This window comes from Capricornis sumatraensis, chromosome 1 (genome assembly GCF_032405125.1).
Source record: "Capricornis sumatraensis isolate serow.1 chromosome 1, serow.2, whole genome shotgun sequence".
In the NCBI taxonomy this organism is placed as follows: domain Eukaryota; kingdom Metazoa; phylum Chordata; class Mammalia; order Artiodactyla; family Bovidae; genus Capricornis; species Capricornis sumatraensis.
This window is the reverse complement of record NC_091069.1, coordinates 100,305,963-100,326,615: the sequence shown is the minus strand read 5'-3', so window position 1 is coordinate 100,326,615 and position 20,653 is coordinate 100,305,963. Positions and strand designations below refer to the sequence as shown.

Genomic DNA, 20,653 nt, shown 5'->3' with positions numbered 1-20,653 from the left:
CACTGAAATGCAACCAGAATCAACCCTAGATCTCCCTCATCCTTATCCCATACACAAAAGAAAATAGAAAATCCATGACAGATTTTATGAAGAGATATAGTGGCTGGACCAAAATTTGTATTAAAGCAAAAACAAAAAACAAGCAATGACTGTACTTATAATCCAAAGGGCTGTGAACTCTGCAGGCATCTTCTAAGGAGCATGATCTGCATTCCTTTGGGGCTCACCCTGAGCCAGGCAGGTGTTGGTTAAGGCCTCCACAGAGTAACTCGTGAAAGTGTCAGTCACTCAGTCGTGTCCAACTCTTTGCAACCCTACGGACTGTAGTCCGCCAGGCTCCTCTGTCCATAGAGTTCTCCAGACAAGAGTACTGGAGTAGGTAGCCATCCCCTTCTCCAGGGCGTCTTCCTGACCCAGGAGTCGAGCCTGGTCTCCTGCACTGTAGGCAGATTCTTTCCCCATCTGAGCCACCAGGGAAGCCCCAAAGAGTAATTCACCAAGGTATAACTCATAGGAGCCTCATAGTGGCCCTTTGAACTTGTACCATTTCACAGACGAGGCAGCTGAAGTGAAAAGATGTTAGGTCATTAGTGTCAGACAGCCAGGAAGGCACAGAATCTAACCCAGGCTGTTCTGCCTCCAGAGCCCAAGTTTTTAACATTAAAGCATTCTGCTTCTCTATGACAGGTGAGGTATGGGACTCTTTTAGATACAGATATCATGGCCACATTCTAGCAGTTCATTAGTGTGGCCATTTATGTTTTTAACTTGCTTATTCATTCATTTATGTTTTGGTTGCACAGGGTCTTTGTTGCCCTGCATGGTCCTTCTCCAGTGGCAGTGAGTGGGGGCTATGCTCGGTTGTGGTGTGTGCAGCCTTCTCACGCCAGTGGCTTCTCTCGTTGCTGGGCACAGGCTAGAGGGCACTTGAGCTTCACGGTCTTAGTTGCTCCGTGGCATGTGGGATTTTCCCAGACCAGGGGGGATTGAAGCTGTATCCCCTGCATTGGCAGGAGGATTCTTAACCACTAGACCCCCAGAGAAGCCCCAATGTGGCCGTTAAGACTATTAGTTCTCACCCCTGGTGGCCCCTTAGAATCACCCAAGAAGCTTTTAAAAATATATATAACTCGGTCACACCTCGCAGAATAACACATCAGAATGTCTAGAGATGGAACCCAGGTTGTGAGCTGGGGCCAGTTTGTACCTGCTTACAAAAGATAATTGTTAAACTTTTAAGAGTTTTGCAAGCCAGCTGACATCATGTTGGCAGCTTTAAACCAGTGAGGGTCTGAGTATTTATACCCTAGAAATAGAAAAACACGGCTGAAGTGGGGACGGAGAGCCTTCCACCAGATCACCCCTGGGTCAAGCCTGAACATCCATGTTTTTAAAGATGCCCTGGTGAAGTCAGCGTGCATTCAGGGTTAAGACCTGTGGATTGATACATTTTTTAAATTTATGTCTGACTGTGCTGGGTCTTCGTTGCTGCACAAGGGCTTCCTCTAGTTGGGAGCGGGGGCTACTCTTCATTGCAGTGTGTGGGTCTCGCATTGCAGTGGCTTCTCTTGTTACGGGGCACAGGCTCTAGGGCACGTGGGCTCAGTAGCTGATGTGATGGTGGTGGCAGCTTAGTCGCTAAGTTGTGTCCAACTCTTGCGACCCCATGGACAGTAGTCTGCCAGGCTCCTCTGTCCATGGGATTCTCCAGGCAAGAATACTGGAGTGGGTTGCCATTCCCTTCTCCAGTAGTTGATATGCACAGGCTTAATTGCTCCATGGCATGTGAGATCTTTCTGGATCAGGGATCGAACCCGTGTCTCCTGCATTGGCAGGCAGACTTGTAACCACTGGGCCACCAGGGAGGCCCAGAACTGTGGATTTTGGTGTGCTTTCTGCCTTCATCCTGAAGGGAGACCATGTGATATTTTAGCTATGCTGCTGCTGCTGCTGCTGCTGAGTCACTTCAGTCGTGTCCGACTCTGTGTGACCCCATAGACGGCAGCCCAGCAGGCTCCCCCGTCCCTGGGATTCTCCAGGCAAGAACACTGGCGTGGGTTGCCATTTCCTTCTCCAATACTTGAAAGTGAAAAGTGAAAGTGAAATTGCTCAGTCGTGTCCGACTCTTGGCGATCCCATGGACTGTAGCCCACCAGGCTCCTCCATCCATGGGATTTTCCAGGCAAGAGTACTGGAGTGGGGTGCCATTGCCTTCTCCATTAGCTATTCAGGTAGTCATTAAAATAACTTAGCTCTTTCGTCAGTAATCTGCCAAGCATCCCTGTTTTCTCAGTTTGGGAGATAAACCTTGATCCTGGAGTGCATACTTCTGGAAGTAATTCCAAATCAAAATGAGAATTTGACCATGTTTCTCTATAAAGAAATGTGTCATCAGTATCTGTTACAGGAGCATGCTCAGTCACTAAGTCATGTCCAACTCTTTGTGACCTCATGGACGGTAGCCCACCAGACTCCTCTGTCCATGGGATTTCCCAGTCAAGGAGACTGGAGTGGGTTGCCCGAGCTACTACAGAAGAGAAGCCTCTAAATTATGTCAATAGTAGGGCATAGTGCGTAGCCTTATTCATGGCCATCTAACTGTCACTTCCACAGGACCAGGCTGACTTGGGTGCTTTCCTCTTCCTGTGTGAGTCTCAGCTGGTTTGATGTCATCTTCTCCCAACATCAAATCCCAGTCCTCACCCCTGCCCTTCCAGACGTCTGCCTTAGAAGGTGGGGGTGGGGTAGGGAAGACGGCAGAGCGAGGAGACATGTCCCTGTTGGGCAGGGTGATAGTCACCCCACCAGCCTACTTTCTGCCCCATTTTCTAGATTCTTCCTTGACCATATATAGCCCAACGTTGTCCTGCTGGTTCCTGTGGAGCACGAGCTATTGGGAGGCAGGTGTTCTAGGCATAAGTACAACCTACACTATGGTAGGCTTTGGGGGTTCCACTGTCAATTGCAATGCTTCCCTAAAATATTGCTCCCATATGGCTGTATTTCCCTTGCTATTTAGAAGCCGCTTGGACCATATTGCTCTGCTCATCCTGCCCAGTCACCTACAGCTTGTAATGTTGGTCCCATCAAATGCCATTGGAAATTCAATTCAGTTCAGTCAGTTCAGTTGCTCAGTCGTATCCAACTCTTTGCAACCCAATGGACTGCAGCACACCAGGCTTCCCTGTCCATCACCAACTCTCAGAGCTTACTCAAACTCATGTCCATCACATCGCTGATGCCATCCAACTTTCTTATCCTCTGTCGTCCCCATTCTCCTTTTTATTTTTAAAATTTATTTCCTCTTCTCCATTTGCCTTCAGTCTTTTCCAGCATCAGGGTCTTTTCAAATGAATCAGTTCTTCGCATCAGGTGGCCAAAGTATTGGAGTTTCAGCTTCAGCATCAGTCCTTCCAGTGATTATTCAGGACTGATTTCCTTTAGGAAAACTGAGGTCTGGGTCATAAAGATCTTTTTTGTATAGTTCTTCTGTGTATTCTTGCCACCTCTTCTTAATATCTTCTGCTTAAGTTAGGTCCATACCATTTCTGTCCTTTATTGTGCTCATCTTTGCATGAAATGGTCTCTTGGTATCTCTAATTTTCTTGAAGAGATCTCTAGTCTTTCCCATTCTGTTGTGAAAGTGGTGTCCCCATCCTATTCCTCGGCCATCTCCGAGAAAAATCAGAGATTTGATTATAACACTGAATTCTTTGGATTTCCCTGGCAGTCCTCCAGTGGTTAAGACTGCCTTCTAATGCAGGAGGTGTAGGTTTAATCCCTGGTCAGGGAGCTGGAATCCCTGGAAACTACCTGAATGTTCATTGGCAGATGAATGAATGAAGAATATGTGGTACATATACACAGCAGGTGATTACTCAGCCATAAGGAAGAATGAACTAATGCCATTTGCAGCAATATGGGGCCTTCCCAGGTGGTGCTAGTGGTAAAGAACCCACCTGCCAAGGCAGGAGATGTAGGAGATGTGGGTTCGAGCCCTGGGTTGGGAAGATCCGTGGAGGAGGGCATGGCAACCCACTCTGGTATTCTTGCCTGGAGGATCCCATAGACAGAGGAGCCTGGCAGGCTACAGTCCATAAGGCTGCAAAGAGTCGGGCAGTATTGAAGCGATTTAGCACATAGCGATATGGATGGACTTGGAGGACATTATACTAAGTGAAATAATTCAGATGGAGAAAGACAAATACTGTATGATATCACTTATATAGAGAGTCTAAAAAAATACAACTGGTGAGTATAACAAGAAAGAAGTGGGCTCACAGATGTAGAGAACAAACTGGCGGTTACCCATGATGGGGGCAGACAATCAAGGGGTGGAGGTATGAGAGGGATGAACTGTCGGGCGTAGGACGGGCTCAGGGATGTGCTGTACAACGTGCGGAATATAGCCAAGAGGTCAAGACGTTAGCTTCCAATGCAGTCGGTGTGGGGTCCATCCCTGGTCTGGGAGCTAAGATCCTACACGCCTTGTAGTCAAAAAACCAAAACAGACAGAAGTAATATCATAACAAATTCAGTAAAGACTTTCAAAATGGTCCACATTAAGAAAAACTTTAAAAACTTATATAAAAATTAAAAAACAAAGCAAAAGCATTGTAGGTTATTCAGTGAACCAAAAAAAAAAAAAAAAAAAAAAGATGAAATGCCCTGAAATTTTACAGTTCTTCTAGGAAAGAAATTTGATTGGTGTTTTCCCAAACTTGACAAAAATGCTAAGAATTTACACAAAATTACCAAGTCATGAAGCAGAAAGAAATTCTTCTAAATCATGAATAGGAAAAAAACAATTTCAATCATCTATTATAAAGAAAAAAACACACACACAAAAGGACAGGAAAATCAGGGTGTTTACAGAGTTTTGTGTAGACCAGTGACTATTAGATTTACAAATACTAATAACGTCTTGCGAACAAGGTAGTTACTTGAAACGGGCGAAGCACAAATTAACCCCAGAAAGTTTTAGGAAAAGTAAATTCTGGCCTTCAAAGCAACTAAGCAGCATGTATTTGTATAACGAATTATACTTCAGTAACTGAAAATGCTGAAACATACATTGCAATCTGTACAAACGCAGTAGGTTAGGAACTACATGCCCTAAGATGTTTCTGGAATTTTTAAAATCCCAGCTCGCTGAAGTGTTGTTTTTTTTTTTTAATTTTAATTTTTACTTTATTTTACTTTACAGTACTGTATTGGTTTTGGCATACATTGACATGAATCCACCACGGGTGTACATGAGTTCCCAAACATGAACCCCCCTCCCACCTCCCTCCCCATAACATCTCTCTGGGTCATCCCCATGCACCAGCCCCAAGCATGCTGTATCCTGCATCAGACATAGACTGGTGATTCATTTCTTACATGATAGTATACATGTTTCAATGCCATTCTCCCAAATCATCCCACCCTCTCCCTCTCCCTCTGAGTCCAAAAGTCCGCTCTACACATCTGTGTCTCTTTTGCTGTCTCGCATACAGGGTCATCATTGCCATCTTTCTAAATTCCATATATATGCGTTAGTATACTGTATTGGTGTTTTTCTTTCTGGCTTACTTCACTCTGTATAATCGGCTCCAGTTTCATCCATCTCATTAGAACTGATTCAAATGTATTCTTTTTAATGGCTGAGTAATGCTCCATTGTGTGTATGTACCACAGCTTTCTTATCCATTCATCTGCTGATGGACATCTAGGTTGTTTCCATGTCCTGGCTATTATAAACAGTGCTGCGATGAACATTGGGGTACATGTGTTTCTTTCAATTCTGGTTTCCTTGGTGTGTATGGCCAGCAGTGGGATTGCTAGGTCATAAGGTAGTTCTGTTTGCAATTTTTTAAGGAATCTCCACACTGTTCTCCATAGTGGCTGTATTAGTTTGCATTCCCACCAACAGTGTAAGAGGGTTCCCTTTTCTCCACACCCTCTTCAGCATTTATTGCTTGTAGACTTTTGGATCACAGACATTCTGACTGGTGTGAAGTGGTACCTCATTGTGGTTTTGATTTGCATTTCTCTAATAATGAGTGATGTTGAGCATCTTTTCATGTGTTTGTTAGCCATCCATATGTCTTCTTTGGAGAAATGTCTATTTAGTTCTTTGGCCCATTTTTTGATTGGGTCATTTATTTTTCTGGAATTGAGCTGCATAAGTTGCTTGTATATTTTTGAGATTAGTTGTTTGTCAGTTGCTTCATTTGCTATTATTTTCTTCCATTCAGAAGGCTGTCTTTTCACCTTGCTTATATTTTCCTTGTTGTGCAGAAGCTTTTAATTTTAATTAGATCCCATTTGTTTATTTTTGCTTTTATTTCCAGAATTCTGGGAGGTGGATCATAGAGGATCCTGCTGTGATTTATGTGGGAGAGTGTTTTGCCTATGTTCTCCTCTAGGAGTTTTATAGTTTCTGGTCTTACGTTTAGATCTTTAATCCATTTTGAGTTTATTTTTGTGTGTGGTGTTAGAAGTATTTTGTTTCGCCTTGACCATGAAGAAGCAGCTTAAGGACATGCCCCCCGACCCCTGTCCTTGTTCCTGTTGCCTTGATAACTGGAGTGGGTTGCCCTTTCCTTCTCTAGGGGATCTTCTCCAGTCAGGGTTGGAACCCCCATCTCCCACACTGCAGGTGAATTCTTTACCCACTGAGCCACCAGGAAAGCCCAGGTGGCAACTACCTGACTCCGGCCACTGCTGATGGGCTTTGTCACGTAGAAACTCAAGGGCAAGGTGCCGTGTGCTAATCGCAGGCACTACGCCTGGTGCAGAGGGTGGGGTGCTCTCTTCCCAGAGACCTCATTAAAGGTCAAAATGAGAAAACATCAAGGGTCTATTATCTCTACTCTACCCCATCCTTGGAGATCAGAGTAGCATATGTCCTTATATCCGCTTCTTTTATTAAACTACACATTTATACGAAATTGCATAGAAATAACACACGTATCATTTCTTAATTCCAGTTTCTAGGTGTCTTTTCATCTGAAAGCTTGTTTGTGCTTTTTTTTTTTTTTAGAAGTCTCAGCGCAAACGGAAATCTGTGACATTCAGCCGGACTGGAAGCCTTCATTCCTCAGTAATGAAGAATTCACCCAGCTGATGTTGGAGGTGAGAGGCACGTTTCAATTAGCTTGATGGGTTGCGGATTAAAATGTGGCTGCTTGTTCCAGATAAGACCCTGTGCCTGAAGTAAACAACTGTTCTTGACCCTGAAAGGAAGGCTGGGAACAGACAGACTCTTGAAAAAAATCTGCCTGCTGTGGTGTGTGTTTTGGCTACTGAGTTGGGCAGGAAAAGCCAGAATCCCCAAACTCAGGGTGAATATGTCCTGTTGCCATGGTGACTGCAGGGCGGACCCACTCCAGCCTCCCAACCAGAGGACACCTAACAGGGGAGCCAGGTGGGGAAGGAGCCGACAGTAGGGAGAGCGAGGGTATTTATGTGGAATATGTATATGCATATGCCTGTGTGCTATTGTGTCCAACCCTTTGGGAGCCCATGGACTGTAGCCCACCAGGTTCCTCTGTCCATAGATTTCTGCAGGCAAGAATACTGGAGTGGGTAGCCATTCTCTTTTCCAGGAGGTCTTCCCGACCCAGGGATCGAACGCTGGTCTCCCTCATTGCAGGCAGATTCTTTGCCCTCTGAGCCACCAGGGAAGCCCAATGCAACAATTATATATTCTTGGTAGAACACATTTTGAAAGCAAAAATCTTCTTTTAAAACTATGCTTTTAACTTGAGGTCCTGTTTCATCAACATGGTGTATGGTATCAACCATACATGGCCATGCCCCACCCCCCACGCCCCCAGAGTGTGCTCTCTGTGTGTGGAGAAATGCACATTTCTTCCTCTGAAAAGTTATGTGCCTGCGCCCATCTGCTGGGGTAGATTGGAGAAAGGCTGGCTAATCTGAGTGCCTGGCCTGCCTCATGTGTCTCTAGGGGTGAGACTTCTCAGGACAGATGAGGATGTGCTGTGTGCTAAGTCATTTCAGTCACGTCCGACTCTTTGTGACCCCATGGACTGTAGCCCAACAGGCTCCTCTGTCCATGAGGATTCTCCAGGCAAGGATACTGGAGTGGGTTGCCCTGCCCTCCTCTAGGGGATCTTCTTGACCCAGGGATCAAACCCGCATATCTTGTGTCTCCTGCATTGGCAGGCGAGTTCTTTACCACTGAGCGACTGGGGAAGCCCAGACGAGGATAAGTCACTGCAAAAGCATCCAGCCAGTTCTGACTTCTAAACTAGGGATAAGACTGGGAGTGTTCAGACACCATGGTGGACATAGAGAAAGGCCCAGAGGTGGTGTGTCTGAGCCCCTGAAGAAGAAGAAGAAAGCTGGGGTGGATGGATTCAGTCAAAAGAAGTTAGATGCTGGCTGTGTCACTGGTTCCCGGCAGGGTAATAGAAGGTGCCTCTGGGCTCCAGCTTTCTAGATCTCATCTCCTGTGCCTATATAAGACTGATATAAACTTTCATTTACATAGATTAACTGCAGAAAACAGAAAGTTACTCGAGTAAGAAAATGCCAGAATGAAGCTGTCCAAATATTATGAAATATAAAGGCATTAATGAACATTTGCATGAGATGAAAGAGACTTAAATCTGCATGTGAACTATATTTAAAGAAAATACAGAACTTTCTCCAGAAGCAATGCATTTTAAGTATGTTAAATTTAGAGCAGCTTGTGATATACAAGGTTGAATTAATGTATCATTATGCTATTTCACAGAAATCGTTTTATCTCCTAATTCTTAGGGAAAAGTAATTAAAACACATAACCCTATAGCACATAACACTCTTGGAAGCCTGTGGCACATTCTACCCTCCCCGCCCCCAAGGGAATTTCAAGGTATCAAAGGTGTTTGAGGAAACAAGATTTTTATAAGGTTAAAAATGTAGTTTCTTATAGTAGTCTCATGGTGGCCTGTATTTCAGTGGAGTCAGTTGTAACTTCTTCTTTTGCATTTCTGATTTCATTGCCTTGGACCCTCTCCCTTTTTCACTTGATGAATCTGGCTAAAGGTTTATAGGTTTGTGTATCTGTTCAAAGAACCGGCTTTTAGTTTCACTGATCTCTTCTGTTGTTTGCTTGGTCCCTATTTTGTTTATTTCTGCTCTGGTCTTTACGATTGCTTTCCTGCTATCAGCTTTGGGGGTATTTTGTTCTGCCTCTAGTTGCTTTAGGTGTAAGGTGGGTGTTGTTCAGTCGCTCAGTCATGTCTGACTCTTTGTGACCCCATGAACTGCAGCACACTATGCTTCCCTGTCCTTCACCGTCTCCTGGAGTTTGCTTAAACTCCTGTGCATTGAGATGTAAGGTTAAGTTGTTTATTTGAGATTTTTATTGTTTCTGGAGGTAAGCTCATATCTCTATGAATTTCCCTCTTCAAACTGCTTTTGCTGAGCCCCATAGAGTTTTAGATTGTCGTGTCTTCATTTTCATCTGTCTTTAGGTATTTTTTATTTCCTCTTTGATTTCTTCAACGATCCACTAGCTGTTTAGTAGCAAATTGTTTACTTTCCCTATATTTTTGTTTTTTGCAGGGTTTTTTCAGGGTGTGTGTGTGTGTGTGTGGTTGATTTCTGATCTCATAGTGTTGTGGTCAGAAAAGATGTTCAACAGGATTTCCGTTTTCTTAAATTTGCCGAGGTTCACTTTGCAGCCCAGCATGTGGTCGGTCCTGGAGAATGTTCCATGTGGCCTTGAAGCAAAACTGTACTCTGCTGCTTTCGGACGGAGTACTCTGTAATCACCAATTACGTCCACCTGGTCTAATGTGTCATTGAATGCACGTACTTCCTTTTTGATTTTCCATGTAGGTGGTCTGTCTGTCGATGTCAGTGAAGTGTTAAGGTCCCCACTATTATTGTGTTACTGTCCATTTCTCCTTTTCTGTCTGTTAACATTTGCCTTATATATTGAGGTACTCCTGTATTGGGTGCATATATGTTTACAATTGTGGTGTCTTCTTAGACCAATCCCTTGGTTATTATGAGGGGTCCTTCCTTTTCTCTTATAACAGTCTTTTATTTGAAAGATGAAAATTGGGGCTGAACTGAGATTTAGAAGGCTGAAATTTCTAGAAAAGGAAGAGTTTAGATTTGTATGGACATGCATTATGCACTTTCCTCTGCTCCTAGCGTAGACTCTTTGAAGTCAGCCTAAAGGAAATCATGCTACATAAGTGAATTGGACCCCAATTAAGCCTGTACAACAAGCAGGCATTCTGGGTAAACAGCATCTGTGAGGCGCCGGGGAGACCCTCCAACCAGGACTTTAGATTTGTCTCTGACTGTCTTAGGCTCGTCTTCCACCCTTTTGCTCCTCAGGAGGCACGGCCCAGGTGATGGGTGACAGGAGCCTCGTATGCCTTCCTTGCAATGGCCCCCATGGGATGATGCTCTCATTTTCCAGGATGCAGCCTCTCCATAGGACGCATCCCATTCCAGCTGCACACCCCCCTCCTTTGTTCAGAGCCGCTGCAGGGAGCATAAGGAATCCAGATGTCATGTCTTCATAACTAGGAGTTTCCTTCTTTAAATGAAGATGAAACCCAGGACAGAGCCCATCAGACCCCAGGGAATGGCACTGCTGGTGTCATCTGAGTATGAATCCCCACTTCCTTCTTCTTCTCCCAGAAAGGCCCCAAACCAGACTCCAGGATAACTCATACCATTGTGGGATTTGAAAGAGCGAAAGCGACTTGGTTGCAGCCAGCCAAGCTGGTCGAGTGAAAGCTGCCCAAGATGGTGGCCACAAGCGTTAGAACAAGTAAATTCAAAGGAAAGGACACTTGTTGACAGGCAGTTATGGAATATGCGATGTTTCTGCATTTTGTTCAGAAAAGCTACAGCCATCTTTTCTCTTAGCCCAGAGGTTGTCCCAGAGAAGACAAGAAGCACTCTGTCAGAACCAGGGATTGGCAGAGAGGGGTCATCTCATTTCCATCTGGTGTGTGGCAGGTGTGAAACTCAGCCCATTATGGAATCTCGGATGTCCACTGAAGCTCCTGCCAGAGTCCCCATTTCAACAAGAGGGGCACACCGCTTTTTTAATCACGTCCTGTTGAGTCACTCTCAAATGCTGCCAGTGGGACTTCTGAAACCATCACAAGCATTCTTAACGCAGTGACTCAGCGTAATCCTCGTGCGTTTGATGGAAAATGCCAATGGGCTGATGAGCGTTATCTTCCATCCATAAATACCTCCTGCTTTTTAACACCCACTTGCTTTATAAATTCAAGAGGGCATGGGCTCACTGTGCAAGAAGAGAATTTAGACTGCTCCTGCTTTTCCCAGTATTTCAATCTGCTGTTTCCAAAACGGTCCCGCTGACGTCATCCACAATGCCTCCACCTCTTAGAAAAATTCACCTCCAGGAGCGCTACTAATATGATTTCTTTTAATTTAGGAAAAATACTTAAATGGAAAAGAAATAAAGGTCACCAGAATATTGCAGCTTCCCAGGTGGCTCAGCAGGTAAATAATCCTCCTGCTGATGCTGGAGTCGCAGGTGATGCAACTTCGATTCTGAGTCAGAAGATCCTCTGGAGGAGGGCATGGCAACCCACTTCAGTGTTCTTGCCTGGAGAATCCCATGGACAGAGGAGCCTGGCGGGCTACAGTCCATGGGGTCGCAAAAGAGGCAGACACGACTGAGCGACGGAACACAAAGGCAGGATGTACTTTGGTGTTCACCATGACTGGTAAATCTGGCTGCAGATTTCTCCATCTCAGAACAATTAGCGTTTTGGACCTGATCATTCCTTGTGGTAGGGACATGCTGTGTATTGTAGATGGGATATTTCAAAGCATCCTTGGCCTCTACCCACTAGAGGCCTACAGTGCCCACCCCAGAAGTGTCAGCCGGAAAGGTCTCTAGACATTGCCAGATGTCCCCAGTGGGGCAGAGTTGCCCCCAGTTGAAAACCACAGATATAATCGAAGAGAATGGGGTCCACTTAAACCACGTGCTTTAATAGATATTTCAGTCTCAAATCCTGCAGTGTGTGCTGTGTGCTAAGTCATTTCAGTCATGTTTGACTCTGTGCAACCCTATGGACTATAGGCCACCGGGCTCCTCTATCCATGGTATTCTCCAAGAAAGAATACCAGAGTGGGTTGCCATTTCCTCCTCCAAGGGATTCTTCCCAACCCTGCAGAACCGAAGTGTTAAATAGTCAGTGACCTTAGTAGTCATTTTCCCAGTGAAAAGAACTCTCTCCCATGTGGTATGTGCTGACGGTGGGACCCTTCTCTGTACACTTCTGGACTACTTCTGGTTGCTGCTGCCAGGCACTTCCTTAGCTGTACCTTCCTACCCTGAAAGAATCCATGCCCTCTTGGCTGCACAGAAGATCAGTAATACCCTGGGAAGATAGAGCTGAGGGGATACAAAATGTTTGCAGAACTTTCTAAACACATACTTCACTTTGGGAATTTTTTTCCCCCAAAGTAGAAGAATCCACACATTTGTGCTTGATGCTATTTCAACATTACAATCAGCGAGGCAGCAGTGATGGTTTGCAGCGACCAGCTACATGCATGAGCGTCTTCTGTCCTCGGATATTTGTTTTGGGGGAGAAAGCTTTTGTTTTTCATCTCTTCCCTTTCCATGGCAGGCCAGTATGGTGAGTTGCCCGGATGACCCCATTCTCTGCTGGACAGAGTCTGAATTTTAGAAATCACCTTTCTGTGTGACGTGTGAAAGCATTGTGAGCACCTGATTAGGAACCCGAAAACCAAACAGCTGGTGGCTCTGTGAGAAAACGCGGAGGGCCTGTCTGTTCTCTCATGGGCTCCGAGGGCAGTGCACCTAACCCACAGCAGGCACTCAGTCAAAACTTCTAAACAAATGAATTTTCCAGGCATGCTGAAATACAGTTGGCCTTCCATGTCTGTGGGTTTCACACCCACGGGTGGCTGAATCCCAGAATGCAGGGCCTGTGAATACAGGGGCGACTCTGGGGGACTTGAGCATCTGTGGGACTTGGTGTCTGCGGGGGCCCTGGGACCAGTCCCCCATGGACGCTAAGGGATGACTGTTCTCATGGACCTAGTCGAGTAACCCAGCCTTTCCCCATCAGCCCTTCCTTTTCACTTTGGTGGATTAATGTGAATGTTCTTTATAAAGGGTTCCTTCAGAAAGTCTTTCTATGGCAATGGACCAGCAGGCACACTTTCTGTTTTTAATGCCTCTGTGAGCTCCTCTGTGTGTGTGTGTGTGTGTGTGTGTGTGTGAGTTGCTCAGTCATTCTGACTGTTTTTCAACTCCATGGGCTGTGGCCCGCTTGGTTCCTCTGTCCATGGAATTCTCCAACCAGGAATACTGGAGCAGATTGCCATTCTCTTCTCTAGGGGATCTTTCCGATCCAAGGATCGAACCCATGTCTCTTGTGTCTCCTGAGATGGCAGGCAGATTCTTTGCCACTGCCCCACCCTGGGAGAAGCCCATGAGCTCCTGTATCTTTTAGTAAATGTTTTCCACTGAACTCAAAGTGGTGTTGGGGATGGAGAACAGGGATCATGAACTCTTCACTGATACCTTTTAATGGCAAGTGTGATATTTCTGATTCAGCCGAAATGCACACTTATCAGTAAATGTACTCAGGTAATTTCCACCACTGAATTTATTTCATGATACCGTAGGTCCCGTTTTCCACTAAGCCCTTTCATGCTTTGCAACCATTTTGCCTAGGTTAGACAAGTTCTATGTAAGAGACCAACTTGTATACAAGACCAAAAAAAAAAAGTGCTGTGAGGTTAGTCGTGGAAATATTCAAAGAATTATGAAATGAAGTCGTTGTTGTAACCCAGGGTCCTTGGCTCCAGTGATCCCCTCCTGCATAAAAGCATGACGGAAGAGCCTTCACCTATTGCGTTTTTCGCAGGCCTTGGATGGCTTCATCATCGCCGTGACGACGGATGGCAGCATCCTCTATGTTTCTGACAGCATCACACCTCTCCTCGGGCACTTACCGGTGAGTTTCTGCACAGACGGCCTTTGCCAGTATGTATGATCCTCTTTCCCATTCGGGTCTCAGAGCTGAGGTGCTTCAGGTCTGCAGGGTCTGCGTGTGAGGAGGGTCGAGGAGTCCTGACCAGGCCAGGCCTAGCCCCAGGTGCTTCCAGACAAAGGGCAGGGGTAGGACTGTGTCATCCTGGAATGCATAAGACCTGAAACAGGGGCCAGGGTGCGTCCCCACCCTCCACTCTCCTGGAAACTGCCCGGAAGCCACACACCCACGACACAGCTGTCAGAGCTCAGAGCCTCTCTGGAGGCTGACGGACACCTGCAGAGGAAGACAGGGTCCCCTGCGAGCAGGTGCAGGCGTGTGCGCCAGATGGCTGGAGGCGAGACGGGGTTTGAGGGTCCCTGGAGATGTGACTGGGGTGCAGGAGGTGTGACACTTGGTGGTAGCGAGGGTCCAGTGACAGAGATGACCGTGGGGGGTGGGGCAGGTGCTGGACCAGGAGGACCTTGGGGGCAAGGAGGATCTGGGCAGAAGGGCGAGCTCTGCAGTCCACGGAGCCCCTTGGGGCATGGAGTGGGGCGGTGCCGTGGACGCGCCTCCCTTCCTTCCTTCCTCTGCCCCTCCCTCCTTCCCTCCCTCCCCTCTCCCTCCCTTCTTCCCTCATACTCCCCTCCTCTTCTGAGCCTCTCTGGCTCTCTGGTACCCCCATCAGGATGCTCTGACTCACAGAGCAGCACTCAACTGCTGGAGGGCCCCTGGGGGGAACGGGTCTGGCCAGCCTTCCACCTCCTGCCACACCAGCATTTATTCCCACAGAGTCTGGCCTGGAAGCACGCTGTATCAGGAGCATCCTTTGTGACTAACGGGGATAAAATATTCTCTCTCCTGTCTCCTCCCACCAAACCGCTCAGCCCCCATCACCCCCTGTTCCCACACACAGGCGGTTGTATGGCTAGGGCACTGATGGGGAGGGGAGCAGCCTGCCCTGGGTTCCTGGTCATGGGAAATCATGGGCTGGGATGATACTGGAGGCCCATGGGGGCCACTCCTTAGCCGTGCCTGCCTGGAAGCGCCATGGCCTTGCTCTGTGGGTAGCTCGCCCCCCTGGGTGCTGAGCCCAGCTTTGCTTACTGCCAGGACCTCACATGGTCCTGGGTCATACTTTCACTCAGAAGCCACTCCCTACTCTGCTGATGACACTGGGTGGAGACCAAAGCCACTGTCCATGATTTTCTTTTGCAGATCACTGCATGTGGTGGCCCAGCATTTTTCACTTTACAAGGCAGATGCCTTTGCATTACTCCAAATCTGTCTGACATTGTGGTTCAGCCCATATCCACGGCGTATGAGGCTGGGGGTCGTTTCCCCCGAGAGCCCTTGGAAGAGGCTGGTTCTCACTCAGCCCTCAGGAGTTGGGAATGCATTTTCATCTTGGTTTGGGGGCCAGGCTGGAGTAGTGATGTGTGTGTGTGTGTGTGTGTGCGTGCACACACATGTACATGCGTGCATGCTCAGTCATGTATGATTCTTTGCAACTCTTTGAACTGTAGCCCACCAGGTTTCTCTGTCAGTGGGATTCTCCAGGCGAGAATATTGGAGTGGGCTGCCATTCCCTTCCCAAAATCTTCTCAAACCCACATTTCCTTATTGCAGGTGGATTCTTTACTGTCTGAGCCACCAGAGAAAGAGTGATGAGACCCGATGAAATCTGCATGGTTTCTTTGGGCTGATCTGAGGAGATGAGGTGCTTCTTCAGAGGGAGCTGGGTTTTGTCTTGAGTGGACAGGATTGAGCAGTGAGAGGCACTGATGGAAAGTAAAAACACGTCGCCTCCAGAGTGGCCTGGGGTTGTGCCCAGAGTCGTTTGGTGGGGTTTGCACTGTTCTGCTTTCTGCCCTTGGTAATATCTGATGACTGAGTTGCCATGTGTGTCAGAGGGGACTTAGTTGATTGGGAATTCTTCTGATTTGACATTATGGAGCAGTTTAGTGTCATCTTTATGAATTATTTTCTTTTTAAAAGGTAGAGTTAATATTTTATTGTCAATTATCAGATGGCAGTTAGGTATATAATCTTCATACTTGATCTTTCCTTTATGTAAAAAAAAAATTGCAAGTTTTAAACAGTCAATGGCTAGTCATGTCTTCAGGAAATATGATTTGATTAGATTAATTCATGAATGGTGGCTTCAAGTTTTCCCTCATAACTCCAAAAAATTCACCCACCTTCTGTCCCTTTTTAAATAACTGGGAGGTTGGCGTGCATTTGGCTTCACACTGTGAAGCAGCATCCTGATGGCCTCTCACATCTGCTTTGAGGAACAGCACACTGGAACACTTTTCAGCGAGAGAATGAGAGAAAGGCTTGACCATTTTGCAGGTGCCACTGTGGTGTTGGAAAAGACTCTTGAGAGTCCCTTGGACTGCAAGGATATGAAACCAGTCCATCCTAAAGAAAACCAATCCTGACTATTCATTGGAAGGACTGATGCTAAAGCTGAAGCTCCAGTACTTTGGCCACCTGATGCAAAGAGCTGTCTCATTGGAAAAGACCCTGATGCTGGGAAAGATTGAAGGCAGGAGGAGAAGGGGATGACAGAGGATGAGATGGTTGGATGGCATCACTGACTCAATGGACATGAGTTTGAGCAAGCTCCAGGAGATAGTGAAGGACAGGGAAACCCGGCGTCCTGCAGTCCATGGGGTCGCAAAGAGTTGGACACAACTGAGCGACTGAAAAACAACAACAATGATAATGCTGGTTGTATATGTGAAAACCCTGGCCAGAAGTGCAAGGTCAAAGTGGACTGTGGGGTCAAGTTCCTGGGGCAGGGGTCACAGCAGGGTGAAGAGGTCACAGAGAAGGAAGACAGAGCGCCTGACTCATGATACCAGGAGACACAGTGCTTTCAAGGAAGCGTCCCTTGGCCTTCCTTCCCCACCCTACCCCCTGCCCTTACCTGCCAGGAGAGTCCGCTTGGTCCAAGTCACCTTGTCTAGGTGGCTCCAGGTCAGGGTGGACCTGGGAGGGTGCCCCCGTGAGGAGGTGTGGCTGCGCATCAGACTTGATCCCAGGTGGAAAGGGTCCAGGTCAGCATTAGACTTGTCTGACTTTGCTGTGTGTTTTGATCTGTATTTATCATGCATGCAGAAGCATGTGTAAGACATACATTCTGCTTTTAAACTAATGATAAGGTGAGCATCAGCATACATGCAGCAGCCACCAGGGCAAGACAGACAGCCCAAGGCCCACAGAAGTCTATCTCTGCTCCTTTCCTGACACAGCCACCGCGTAGAGATGGCCATTTCCAGATCGTCCTGTCCTTGTTGCTCTCTGCAGTTCTGCCAACTCGCTTTTTGACTATTTATTTTGGGTCTTTACTGGGGCGCGTGGCTCCTCATTGTCATGGCTTCTCTTGCTGCGGAGCACAGACAAGAGGTGCACAGGCTCGGGCGCTCTGCCACGCGGACTCTAGAGCACGTGCTCAGAGCATATGGGCTTAGTTCCTTCACGACACGGGAGGGCTTCCCGGATCAGGGCTCAAACCCACATCCCCCGCACTGGCAGGCAAACTCTTAATACTAGACCACCAGGGAAGACTGCTCTACCGACTTTTCTGTTACTTCATCATTAACCGCTGTAACCGAGTATGGCCTTTGGTTTATCCCTGTGGAGACAGAGCCATGGAAAGTGCTCTCCAGGGACCTCTCCCCTCGCTCAGCTTTGCTGTGGCATTTGTCCATCTCACGCTGTCCAGAGTGGCCAGCATTGGTTTGCCATCCTTGCTGAAGGCACCTGCTACAGTCCCTGCTCCCAGGCCAGCGTGGAACTCAGAGAGCGCTTCTGTGGACATCTGTCTGTGTTTGCTAACGGACATTTGTGAGCATCCCTCAGAGAGGTGACCGTGTGTAAGATCGCGGGGTCGTGGGGTAGCGACCAGTCACCATTACTGGATGACGCCTAGTTGTCTCCATGGTGACAGCACCGATTCACCCTCCATCAGCGGGGCTAGAGAATCCCTGCTGCTCCTTGTCACCGGAACTTGATATTGACAGGATTGTCAGCTTTTGTCGGTCTAGCATGTGAAGAAATCTTGAAATTTCGCTTTTCCCCCGGTGGCTGGTGACTGTCTTCACATACTTTGTCAGCCATTGACTTTCCTTTCTTGTGACAACCTCGTTCAAGTGTTTGCTCTTTTCCTACTAGACGGTCTGGGTCTTCCGTTCAGGAATTTGCAAGCACTCTCTCCGTGTTCTGCTTGCTAGTCCTGTCGGGCGCTGTGTTATTAATAATCGCCTCCTGGTCACCCTGCCCTCAGGTGACAGTGATGGCCAGACACACAGCACCCAGCGCTGGGCAAGGGAGATTGACAGGGATCAGTCCCACGTGCTCACAGTCCCGGGGAGGAGCGTGCTCCGTGTCGCGCAGGTGCCCGTTGGGGCTGCACTGGGGAACAGAGCATGCGTGGCTTGGTAGTCACAAGAGGGTGAGGTGCCCCTCAGGTCCCACAGAGGGTGTGACTGACTGGCAGGCCACTGAAGCCCACTTCCAGGATGAGCAGTAACTGGCCTGGGGGCCCCCAGTACGGAGGTTTGTTTAGTTCAGGGGACCTGATTGGTGGCAAGCAGGATCTGTCAGTTGGGGTGGTGAGAGGGGTTCAGGAGTCCGGGCAAGGCCCTCTAAATGCAGTTAGATGACAAGGCCACATGTCACTCTGAACCTGCATCCCAGGCACACACCACAGGTCTGTGCATTGCAGATAACTGCTCTCGCTTGCGGTTTGCCTTGCCCCTTCTTTACAGTCTTCTGATGAAGAGAGAGTGTCTTTAGAGTTGGTCCTTTTTATACCTGAATTCATCCTTCACTCCTCCTGGGTGGAACTGTTTTCTATACTGTCTTCGGAGAGTCGTCCTGTTTGGCGGTCGTCCGTTGGATTCTGAATCTTGTTCAGTCGCTCTGTCATATCCGACTCTTTGTGACCCCACGGACTGCAGCACACCAGGCTTCCCTGTCCATCACCATCCCCCAAAGTTTGCTCAAACTCTTGTACATTAAGTCAGTGATGCCATCCAACCATCTCATCCTCTGCTGTCCCTTTCTCCTGCCTTCAATCTTTCCCAGCATCAGGGTCTTTTCCAGTGAGTCGGCCCTTCGCATCAGGTGGCCAAAGTACTGGAGCTTCAGCTTCAGCATCAGTCCTTCCAGTGAACACTCAGGACTGATCTCCTTTAGGATGGACTGGTTGGATCTCCTTGCAGTCCAAGGGACTCTCAAGAGTCTTCTCCAACACCACAGTTCAAAAGCATCAATTCTTTGGTGATTCTGAATCTAAACTGAATCAAATAAGATCACACATCATCCCATGTGGAGAAGGAAATGGCAACCCACTTCAGTATTCTTGCCTGGGAAATCCCACGGACAAAGGAGCCTGGCAGGCTACAGGCTGTGGGGTCGCAAAGAGTCAGACACAATGAGTGACTGAGCACACATGCCTCCCACGCCACGGTCCTCCTGGAGACCGAGCCCCTGCCTGCTTTCTGAGCCCAGTCCTGCCTCTGCTCAACATGAGGCTTCTTTTTCACCAAAATCTCCTCACCACAGCTGTCACAGACCTCCAGCCAGAATCTCTGGGGCTCCTTGGGCACATCCTGAGCGGGGTGTCCACACAGCCTGTTTCCAGCCCAGATGGCTAGCCTGTGCACTTCTGTGCTCACTTAACTTTGCTGGTGCAGCTGTTGGCTCAGAGACAGAGGACTACGCTTTCTGTCTGTCACATCCTCTGCAGGCTCTCATGGGGCCTAGGAGACAACGTAGGAGAAGTGCTGTTGGGAATTCATGGCAGGCATTTAAAGTGAAGCCCCGAAAAGGGCACGATTCTTTTCTTGTTGTGTTTGTTTTTTTATTTATTTTAATTGGAGTATAATTGCTTTCCCTGGTGGCCTGGGGGTAAAGAATCTGCCTGCCAATGCAGGAGAAAGGCGGGTTTGATCCCTGGGTGGGGAAGATCCCCTGGAGAAGCAAATGGCAACCTACTCCAGTATTCTTGCCTGGAGAATCCCATGGACAGAGGGGCCTGGCTGGCTACAGTCCCCGGGGTTGCAAACAGTTGGACGTGACTTGACAACTAAACAACAACAGCAATACTTTGCTTTACAGTGTTGCAATAGTTTCTTCTGTATGATGAAATGAACCAGCTATATGTATATACACATCCCCTCCCTCTTGAGCCTCCCCACACCCCACCCCCCATCCCACCCCTCTAGGTCATCAAAGAGCCACCAGGCTGCGCTTCCTGTGTTACACAGCAGCTTCCCATTAGGTATCTATTTTACCCATTTTTGTTTTATCACTCGGTTGTGTCCAGCTCTTTGCAACCCCATGGACTGTAGCACACCAGGCTTCCCTGTCCTTCACGATCCCCCAAGAGTTTGCTCAGACTCATGTCCATTGAGTCGATGATGCCACCCAACCACCTCGTCCTCTGTCATTCCCTTCTCCTCTGCCCTCAGTCTTTCCCAGCATCAGGGTCTTTTGCCATGAGTTGGCTCTTTGCATCAGGCGGTCAGAGTACTGGGGCTGCAGCGTCAGCCCTTGCAGTGCATGCTCAGGGCGGGTTTCCGCGTGGTAGCGTGTATGTGTCGATGCTGCTCTCTCAGCCTGTC

At 47.7% G+C, this 20,653-nt stretch overlaps 1 protein-coding gene across 1 annotated transcript in view; it reads left to right on the top strand.

Moving 5' to 3' along the window:
• Window positions 1-20,653, top strand: part of NPAS2 (neuronal PAS domain protein 2) — a 152,658-nt gene that overhangs the window by 64,849 nt on the left and 67,156 nt on the right. Inside the window, exons 4-5 of the mRNA XM_068967324.1 lie at window positions 7,028-7,119; window positions 13,908-13,997. Coding sequence (XP_068823425.1) covers window positions 7,028-7,119; window positions 13,908-13,997 — 182 coding nt within the window. The remainder of the gene's footprint in view (window positions 1-7,027; window positions 7,120-13,907; window positions 13,998-20,653) is intronic.